The 11,271-nt window shown below is 31.0% G+C and overlaps 1 protein-coding gene across 2 annotated transcripts; it reads left to right on the top strand.

Moving 5' to 3' along the window:
* Nucleotides 1-2,063: 2,063 nt before the first annotated feature.
* Nucleotides 2,064-9,585, top strand: LOC112767293 (uncharacterized). 2 transcript variants are annotated; one of them, XM_072222271.1, is made up of 7 exons: nucleotides 2,064-2,731; nucleotides 3,216-3,365; nucleotides 3,929-4,075; nucleotides 5,173-5,334; nucleotides 5,440-5,613; nucleotides 7,246-7,712; nucleotides 8,830-9,585. In XM_072222271.1, the coding sequence occupies exons 1-7, from the start codon at nucleotides 2,170-2,172 to the stop codon at nucleotides 9,436-9,438; spliced, it is 2,271 nt and encodes a 756-aa protein (XP_072078372.1). In that variant the 5' UTR covers nucleotides 2,064-2,169; the 3' UTR covers nucleotides 9,439-9,585. The 2 variants fall into 2 exon arrangements, with proteins under 2 accessions (XP_072078372.1, XP_072078371.1); XM_072222270.1 differs by having other exon boundaries at nucleotides 7,237-7,712.
* The last annotated feature ends 1,686 nt before the right edge of the window (nucleotides 9,586-11,271 follow it).

Raw genomic sequence — 11,271 nt, 5'->3', positions numbered from 1 at the left:
AAAAAGAAAAACACTCCACCCAAATTACCCAACAAAAAATTCTCATTCAATAATTCAAAAATTTTAACCATTTATTATACCATAATTTACCAAAGCACCAATTTTTTCCCCAAATTCTCTGCTGTTGCTTGGTCTTCAACCAGCCCCCATCGTCGCCGCCGGGATCCTCCTCACTGTCGCTAGTTCGTCAACAATGACCCTCATCGGTGTTGCTCTCCTCCAGACCGGAAACGAATAGCACCGCCGGGCTCCTCCTCGCCGTCGCTGCTTGGCTTGCCACGCACCGTCACCGGCGTCGCTCACTCCTAGTGAAAATAATCATTCACTTAAGAATAAAAATAATCATCTGCATATCTAGTGAATTGAACATCTAGCATATTTTAATTGTATATAACTAAACTCAATCCAATCAAATTGCCATCCACATCAGAATTAAAATAACCATCCGTATATATAACTACTAAAATGACCATCTTGAACTAACCATGATTAAATACCAGAACTTGAACTAAGAGAGACGGCGAACGAAGGGACATAACTCATCGGAGTCCCTGGTGGGGGAGTGGCATCGTCGTAGTGTTCCTGAATTTCGGGATCAACTTGAGCGGAAAGGAAGCCGATGAAGAGGTTGAGCATGTAGATTCCGAGGTCGTAGGAGACGATGTAGTAGTTTTGGATCAAGTATACGCGCAGAACGTAGATACAAGCGATGATCAACGAACCAATTCAGCGGCAGAGCACGTGCGGCGTGGTCTTGTCGAGAAAATATGAGTACTGCCGCGACACCGTGAATTTCCATCGCGATATAGCGCCATCCAATGAGAAATAGTCGGCGGATCGCAGGTGGAAGAGATCGACGCCAATAAGGGTGCAAAATGGCATCACTATCCAAATTGGAAGAGAATTTGCTGCAACGATGAGGAGAGTAGTGGTGTCAAAACTTTTGCAGTAACGATGATAACGGTCGCAAGAGAAACTGGCGCGGTTGAGGGGGTGGGGTGCAAAATGTATAATATATGAATATGTAACCGTACGTAGTGATTTACGTGTTAATCTTAATGTTTTTAAATTTTAAAATCTGATAATAATTATTTAATTAATTAAGAATCTGATTTTTAATTTTAAATTTATCTTTTTTTTTTTTAATCGTTAAGGTTGTTCACTGTATACATTGTTCTCGTCTACTTTTCCAAAAATTATACTTGGTCACCTAACTTCATTTTAAAGAAAATACTTACCAAGAGTATTTCTTTAATTCTCTGTTGCTCGCCTTCTTAAAAGCAACTTTAATTACATCTAGCAAACCCACCTGAAACACGATGATATACAATTAGCTTGGCTATTACGAATAAAAATATGTGCATTTAAATTTCTTTTTTTTTATCAATGATGTGTTGTTGTTAATTAGAAAATAAAAAATATTAGGAGGTGATCAGAATTTATTATTTTTTGTTATTAATAATTAATTAATAACTAAAAATAATAAAATTTAATGATCCTCTAACATTTCTCGTATTCAAATAATGCATTAAGTTGTTGATATTTAAAAATTTTAATTACAGATTTTTAATATTTTAAAATAAAAAAAAATATTTTTTGTTCTTTTTGTGTGTAGTACACTTACATTCAGTGAAAAAAAAAAGGAAGAAAAAGCTAATGATAGCTTCAATTAAGTGATTAAGAGTTCCAGAAAAGCAAGAAGATAACGAAGGATATATACATTATAGCGGGAATATACGGCAGTGAATTGAAACAAGCAAGGTAGCGTTTTATTATTCACTTCAATTTCAAATTAATCCAACCCAAAGAATGAACAGCCTTCAACGTATATCATTTTTCTTTTTCACATCCCTTTTTATTCTTCCTTGTCATTCGGATAAAGTGATATTCACAATGGAACTTCATGATGAAGCTAAGCTATTAACCAGTAAAAATTAAAGGTGTGGATAATTAATATGTAAAGTCTTAAATAACCCTTATTAATTATTTCTCGACCTAATAAGATTCTAACCCCCACTAAATCGATCAATATTAAACTCATTTTTAGAGTTAATAGATATAGATATCAAATCTTGGATCTCTGGGTATAAAAATACATGCAACTGATGATTAAGACAACATATATCCCCATCACACATACATCAAACATTCCGAAGTCTTGAGAGAAACATGTCATCATCAGGAGGCGGTTATGGCGACATATCATCCAACAAGATGTCGCCACAAGAAGCGAATGAGAAGCTAGCCGAGAGCACAGTAGAAGGCAAATGGGAAACCGTCGTAGAGATCTACAACTCATACCCGGAGTCGCGTACCGTGGCGATAAGCGACTCCGGGGAGACGGCGCTGCACGTGGCCATCGAACTCAACGAAGAGGAAGTGGTTAAGAAGCTGATGGAAGCAATCACGAAGCATGAAGTTGATGAAGAAGGAGGAAGGAAGAAGGCTCTTGAGGTGAGGAACCAGCATGGGGACACGCCGTTACACGTGGCGGCTTCTAGAGGGTTCGTGAAACTGTGCATGTGCATCGTAGGGGAGGAGAATAGGGTGTATTTGATAAGTTTGAAGAACAAGAAAGGGGAGACACCTTTGTTTCTTGCTGCTCTCAATTGGAACAAACATGCTTTTGCGTACCTTTATGATGCCACAAAACATTCTGTTATTTTGAATGATCTTATACGCCAAGATGGTGATAGTATTCTTCATTGTGCTATTCGTAGGGAATATTTTGGTAAGCCACATATTCATTCTTATTTCCTTTTATTCCATTTGTTCTCTCCATATCTAGTAACAAAAATTCAAGTTGCAGTGAATTTCATGTGAATTTCACATGAAATTGATAGTTGAGAACTGTTAAATAATTTGAATAATTTAACTAAATTTTCGTCTAACAACTCTGAATTATCAATTTATGTGAAGTTGACTGCACCTGAGTTTCTATCGATCACAACTAATCTAATAATAGTGTAACACCTTATTAAGTGCGAATTGAGTTCAAATTAAATATGGTAATATAATACGAGTATATTTATTATTATTCTGAAAAGTACTACCTGTGTGAATGATAGGGCACTCTTTAATTTCAATTTATTTTTATATATTTATAAAAATATAGTAATGCTATTTTTGCCTCAGTTACTTAGCGGTCAATAAGACTACTTACTAATATTTGAAATGGTCAATAAATATGTCCAATGGTTTATGTGTAAATCTAGATTTGGCAGTGATAATAGTGCATTGTTATGATTTCCTCATCACACACACCAACAAAAATGGAATCACTCCTCTCAAAGCCCTTGCCACCAGGCCCTCTGCATTCAGAAGCGCAAGCAAACTTTCATTGTGGAAGCTAACTCTTTATCACTGTAAGTTATACTATTGAATTAAAATGTATATATCACTATACTTTTCCTTTTTATAATAGTCTCTCGAATTCACGATTTTTATTAATTTTGTCTCTTAAATTTTAATTACTACTATAAAAAAAAATTTGAGATTGAATTCTGAACACTATAGTAATTTTGGATTTTTTTTACATAGATTTTGAGAATACAGTGATAATTTAGTATTTTCTTGTTGAGTCAATGTCAAAAAATAATTTAGAGATTATTATGGTATCCGAAATTTAATTTTAGAAACTAATATAGTACAATTAAAATATGAGAGAGATTAAATTAATAAAAATAATAAATCTGAGACCACTGCAAAAATTTAATCTATAAAGAGAATTAAACTTTACTCTAGTTCGAATATAGTACATGTATGTTTAGCTTCATTATTGTGATTTAACTCTTTGTGTAAGTTTTTTTAGAAACATCATCGTAACTAAATTTTCCAAGAAACAAGTTCCCCCATATCTAATTTAAAATAAATCTAAAAATTGAATTCAACTTATTATTCTTTAATTTAATTTCCTCTCCTTCCAAAGGTATACTTGTCGAACCACTAGATGTTGAAACTACAATGGATAAGATTTTGAGAAAGATGAAGAAGCCTCCATCTGAAAAGTTGGAGTTCCCTGAGAATTATGCAACACTATGTCAAGCATTGTTCAACTTAAAATCTCTACTTGTGGGTATGGATTCTCATATTATCCCGCTTAATTTTCTCCTCTTTCTTAATTTGTTACTAAACTTAAATTTAAAAAAATTGTTCAACTTTTAAAAGTTTTTGAATAAACTACCAAAAATGTCTCTAAAAGTTCAAACATTGATATTGATAAAAATAATTTTAAAAGATAAAAATGACAAAAAAAAAGTATTAATTTAACAAATTAATCAAATATGAGATACATATTCTCAAAATACGGCTCTAGAAATTGGATTTCTAAACAGTATTTTGCATGCATATAAATATGATACTTTTCACTCTTAAGATGTGATAATTTTATCTCCATTGATTTTTTATTTGGTTATTTTATTTCTAAATAAATAGCTGAAAATTTTAAAACAAATATTGAAAAAAATAAAATAAAAATCAAATTTTCTCATAAATTTTTTATATATTTTTTAAATAATTATCCAAATATTTCTAAAATTTAATCAAATATATAAATCATTTTCTACTTATAAAAAATAAATTTTTTTATTTTGTAAAAAATAATGTTATTTTTTAGATTTTTGTTTTGTCATTTTCATCTTTCATAACTATTTCTCAAACATTTTAATAATGCTTTCGGTACCATGTTTATAATTTACTCAGTTTCTTAGTCTTTATCTATGATAGATTTCGGTTCCTCTATTTTTTTTCTATTACCGTCTTTAATTTTAAACCAAAAAAAAAAAAAAAATCGGTTGAGTTTACCATGCATATCAGCATGTGATATATATCATATTAGTAATCCGAAATATTTGGTAACCAAAGAAAATCAGTAAAAAACAGCCATAACTTGTCTTATTTAGCATTCATTAATTGTTGCGACAATTAATGAATGCTAAATAAGGCAAGTTCAAGCTGTTTTTTTTGTCTCCCTAGCATTACTCATTAGTAATTTAGCTTGACATGCAAATATTTAATATAGAATCAGTTAAATTATTAATGGCATGAACAACGATAAACAATTTAAAGTTTTCTAAGAAAAAAGGAAATTAGAGGGGCTTTAAAAAAATAAAAAAAAAGTTTATTTTAATTTGCAATAGTAAATTATTGCAAAACGTGTTTCCGGTTGGACAGGAAGCTGGAAAGAAGAAAAGGAAAAAGAAAAGCATGACGCAGAAAATCCACAAAAGAAAAATTCAGAAAAACATGAGGTTGGATTTCTGCCACCAAATTATTCTACCCTTCAACAATTCATCAGGTCAATGTATGTGCACACTCTTGGCCTCTCGGGAGTGGGTATGTACGCCTTTCCATTCTTAATTATATAAATTATTTTATTACTATGATTAATTAACATTACTGATTTATATATTTTTTGGATGGTATATTAATTTTGAAAAGCGTTGAAGGATGTAAAAAAGATAAAGAAGAAGCACCAGTGGAGTCGTCAACTGCTGGACAAACTGATGGAAAAGCCATATGAAGCATTCACCGGAAGGGGTGGTCAACCTGATCTTATTAGTGGTTGGGAGTTTGACACAGGCGTCTTTGAAGCTTTTCATCAATTCAATCAAGGTAGTATCGGACAAATTAAAGAAACGATTTCATTTAATAACGTATATATCTACATACTCAAATCATATACGTTGTGGTAGAGACTCACTTGTAGTTATTTTTTAATAAAGTTTACAGCTAAAAATTATTAAATAATTTATATTTAATTAAATTATCATCTAATTATTTTTAACTATTATTTATATGAAGAGGATTATATATGAGTTTTTATTTAAATTAATTCTTTAATTTATATATATTTTTTTATCAAAGTATTAAGAGAAGAATGTATTTTAGATATATGTACATGAGTCAGGTCACATCGAATTTGTTCTAATTTAAATTTGGTCCAAAATATATACTAAACTTATTTTTTAGATCATAATTCGATTTTATACCCGATAAAACCTACACACTTTTAAATTGAGTAAAAAACAGATAAAAATTGAACCTTTAGCATGTGAAAATCTCCAAATCTCCAACCATTATTTTACAATTCACATCATAAAATTCACTTAAAAGCCATCAAGAACAATTAATCAGGAGTTGTGGAGTTGTGAAAGCATTAATAACAGGAGTAGGAACAGGAGCAGGAGCAGCAAGATTTTCAGCTTCAATTTTTATTATTTTATTCTCTTCAATAATTGGTGAAGAAATACAATTATCTCCTCCAGTCTTCCTCCTATTATTTGTATCCTAAACAAACAACATTAAGAACAAATTCAGCAATAATTAGCAACACATCAAAAATTAAGCAATAATTAAGACGAAACATTTAAACAGAAAGAACAAAATTGTCTCTAATCAGAAGTTTCAATAATTAAGAGTCAGAATAATAATCAAAATTCTTATTAAAACAATAAATACCTCATTAGAACAATAATTAAATACTAAAAAAAAGAAAAATATTAAACACTTAATTAGAACAATATTCAAAATTTCTAATAAGAAATTTCAATAATCAAATTCCTAATGATAAATTTCAATAATCAAAATCTCTAATAAAAAATTTAAAACATTAATTATTTATCTGAGATTGGACAAGGGCCAGAGAAGAGAAGAAGAAGACCAGCGATAGAAGCAGTCGTCATCGTCGTTCAAGTCTTGATGGTAAGAGAAGTTCCGTCGCCGTTTGCAGTCATTGTCGTCGTCAAGGGACATCGTCACCGAGAGATAAAAAGCAATGCACCACCGTCGTGACTTCGAGGCTGGGGAGCGGTGATGGGCGCTGTTATGGTGGCTAGTGAGAGACAGAGAGAGAGCTGAGAGAGAAAGAGTGCGACGGTTGGTGAGAGGCACAGAAAGGATTGACTGCGACACAGTGGCAGGGTGCGTGAAAGAGGACTTATGAGGCATGACTGCGTGAGGCTAATGACTGTATGAAACTATGAATTTGTACCCTAGTTCATTCTTCATTGTTAATTATAATTCTCACCGTGCCGGGTCAATTATGATCCGGTTCCAGTTTCATTCTTCTTTTTGGTTTCATTTTTTTTTTCGAGTCAGTCTCGAACCACTTTAAATCCGGGCCATCATACCCTAAAATTTTTCCTTCTGAAATCGGACCATATACACCCCTAAGTACATAATCCAATCCCTTTCTTCCTTAGCTTCCATAATATTTGTTTTTCATTTAATTTATAGTGGCCACAGGTGAAAGCAGCAGTAGATTCGAAAATCTTGAAAAAGAAAAAGAAGAAAAAATCCAAACATCAATGCCGTTGCCATCGCCGACAACAGATAGCAGAAAGCCAACTCCTAATCAAAATGAGGAGGCAAAGGATGCCATTGACCCGAAAGAGACAGCATTTCTAGTGGCGGCGAAAAACGGCATAGTTGAAATGGTTATCAAGATTCTATCGAAAATACCAAGTGCAATCCACAACACTAACACAAAGAAGGAAAATGTTTTGCTGGTGGCAGTGATGAACAGGCAACCCTTTGTTGTTGAGACACTGAGAATGAAATCAAAACCAGAAGTTTGGAACAACTTGGTTCTGGCTGCAGATGATGATGAGAACACCATGTTGCATTTGGCAGCTTATGCCCTCGGTGATGAGAAGCCATGGCAGATACCTGGCTCTGCTCTGCAAATGATGTGGGATATCAAGTGGTTTGAGGTATTTCTATAATAATGCATGTTATATATATTGTTATTTCTATATCCGCTTACATATTTTAAGCAGATTAAAGAATGAGTAATTATCAAGTAGTCTCAGAGTAAAATAAAAAGATTTATTTTCTCTAATTAATTTATATCCCATAAGGTAAAATGATTTTGTTATAAGCATTCATTAATAATTTGTCATTTAATTAATACATCAGTGTAAGAATAATATTATTAGTATGAGTAGTAAATGAATCTAAAATTTAGTTATTAAAAATTTAAAAATAAATATTTTTAATTTATACGTAGCTAAAATCTATAGTGATTATTATAGGAGTTACGATGATTATGCAACTTTAGCAATATTTAAAAATTATTGTTAAAATTAGAGCCATATTTTTTATATATTAATTTTATTTTTTGAATTTAAAAAAATTGTCTAACAATAAAAAAAATTTATTCTAATTTTAGCAATATTTTAAAAAATGTCTTTAAAATTTCATAGCCACTATAGTTAATAACTTAATATAAGCATATTTTTTTCCTTCCAATTATTTGTTTTCTGTTTTCAATGAATTGATATCATTATATACAAGAATTTAAATTTTTTAAAATAAAAAATTTAATAAAATAAGGGAGTTAATCACCCATTGAATTTTTTATGATTATTCTCTCACTTTATCTGTTTACTAATTTCTTCACTTTAAAAAATTTTCTAATACAAATTAATAAGTGTGCCACTAACTGCAAAAATAACCTGTAATGCTAACTGCCTAATTACTATTTACTTAACCAATATGGGTCAGTCGACTTCACGTGAAATTGATAGCTGAGAGTCGTTAGATGGTTTGACTGAGTCGACTTCACGTGAAGTTGATAGTTGAGAGTCGTTAGATGGTTTGACTGATTTGACTAAATTTTCATCTAACAACTCTCAACTATCAACTTCACGTAAAGTCGACTGCACCTGACTATCCACCTATGTTAACTATACTAATTGCCTAACAAACTGATATAATTATGTTGACCTTAGTCTTCACTCAATTAAACTTAGATGTATCAACCTTGTCTTAAATTAATTTCACACATGCAATTATATATATTCTACTATGCATGCATGGATTTTGCAGTATATCAAGAGCATTGTGCCGCAACACTTCAATTACAGAACCAACAAGAATTCAAAAACAGCAGGAGAAATCTTCAAGACAGAGCACAAGGATCTCGTCAAAGAAGGTAGTGAGTGGCTAAGGGAAACATCGGAGTCCTGCTCTGTTGTAGCAGGACTAGTAGCCGGTGTTTCCTTTGCCACAGCAAGCGCTGTCCCCGGAGGCACAAGCGACGAAGGTAAGCCTTTGTTAGAAAGGCAACCGGCATTCGAGGCATTCGCAGTTTCGTCCCTTATTGGACTTTGTTTCTCCGTCACCGGACTGATAATGTTCCTGGCCATCCTGACTTCTCGAAAAGAAGCAAGGGATTTTCGCAGAGGATTGCCGACGAAACTGCTTCTAGGGTTGAGTTCTCTGTTTGTGTCCATCATAGCCATGTTTGTTTCCTTTTGTTGCGGCCATTTCTTCATTATCAATCACAAGTACAAGACGTTCTTGTTTCCTTTCTATGCCGCCACTTCCATACCCGTGGCTTTCTATGCCTTGGCGCAGTTTCCACTCTACTTTGATCTTCTATCTGCTATTTTGAGTAAGGTGCCACATACAAGTGACAAAATTGAAAGTTTTTAGCTCCTTTCTATTATATATGTATCCTAAATTATATTTTGATTTGCTGATTTTTTTAAAAATTTTTCAGTTTTCCTTTTGGGGATGTGGGTTGATTGTTTATCTCACAAATCATGTGGTGTATGTTTCATTCATGTACGAGTTTTTTTTACTACGGCCGATAGATTTAATTATGTTTTCATCAAACCAAGAGTAATGTGTTTTTCTGTGTAATGGATTTGTTTTTTGTGGTTTGTGTTTGTAATTTTGTAATTTATGTGTGTTTTCAAAATATATTCATTCTTGTGTATCACATAAATGTTTGCGTGAAAATTTTGACTAATATAATATAAACCAAAATTCAATAAAATTGCTGCTCTCTAAACTTTTTCTTATATATAATATCGTCAGAATAAAAACTTTTACAATGACTATTAATTTGCATAGTGACATTAGCAAAAATAATTAAAAAATATAAAATATCCAAACAAAAATAATTAATTACATAGTTAAAATGCAAAAAGAAAGTTACATAAATTTCACAAAAAATATATATTATTATAAATCACTTCTCTCGAAAATTTAAATTAATAAGAGAAGGCGTTTGCGTCAACTTTTTATGTATGTTTTTTTTATACTAATTTTTATTTGGAGTCATTAAAGATCAAATTCTAGATCTTTAGACCATAGAAACTCTGTTACCATATCATAAAATTATTTATCTCAAAAATTTAAAATAATAAAAAGATGATGAAAACTCAAGTGCAGTCAATTTCACCTGAAATTGATAATTAAGAGCCGTTTGATAAAAATTTAATTAAATCAATCAAATTATTTAACAACTTTCAACTATCAACTTCATATAAAGTTGACTGCACCTGAGTTTTCATCTAAAAAGAAGCATATAATTAATGACTATATCTCTAACATTAATGACTATATCTCTAACATGTTTCTTCACACAAATATTAAAAAATCTTTTTTTAGGGTTTATATATTTTTTATAGACTTTCTTTTTATTATTGGTCTTATGCCTAAATTTTTTTTGGGAGTTACAAAAATTAAATTTTAAATTTTTAGATCATAAAATTTTTAATATTATATCATAAAATTACTCCTAAAAATTTAAATTAATAGAAAGATGCACACAAATACTTATATCTCTCAACAATATGGATCATAATAATAAAAAAAAGTAAGAACTAAGATTAGAAACAAATTTTACAATAAAAAGATACGCTTGTGCTCCCTAACAATAACTTGGCTATAACAACACGGGTGAATAATTCTTTCCTTCAATAGTATTATGGCCCGTACTACACTGCCATTCCTTTTTATTTCTTTTGAGTCTAACAAATAAAGATTAAAAAAGAAAGAAAAGCAAACAAAAAAAAAAAAAGAGGGGCGAGGGGGGTAAAGAAGAGTGTTGCTTTAATTCATTCTTCCCACCTGAAACACGATGATATAATTATCAAGTATGGTAAGTCTAATTTTAATTAAAGAATTGAAGTTTCAGAAAATTGATGCAATTTGTGTTTTTGTTTTATAATTTATACTTTGTTATTTTATCTTAGAGTTAAAAAGTGATGGCTATATATTAACTATATGTAGAAGAAGAAAACAAATTAAGGTGTTACCTAAAATTTTGATTTATATAATGTTAATGAGTTTAATTAAATATGTTAAATTAGTTAATAATTATTAGCTAATCATCTTTTATATAAAGATATTCTCATTTGAGTATTGATGAGAGTGTTGATGACATGAAGGAGCTTCCCTCAAAAGTTATAATAATATATTATTCTTCCCTTGTGATCTAAATAAAGCTAAAAGCATTAGATTCGAGGAATACAAACT

This window comes from Arachis hypogaea, chromosome 17 (assembly GCF_003086295.3).
Source record: "Arachis hypogaea cultivar Tifrunner chromosome 17, arahy.Tifrunner.gnm2.J5K5, whole genome shotgun sequence".
In the NCBI taxonomy this organism is placed as follows: domain Eukaryota; kingdom Viridiplantae; phylum Streptophyta; class Magnoliopsida; order Fabales; family Fabaceae; genus Arachis; species Arachis hypogaea.
The sequence above is the reverse complement of the archived record's forward strand: the minus strand, read 5'-3'. Positions and strand labels throughout refer to the sequence as shown.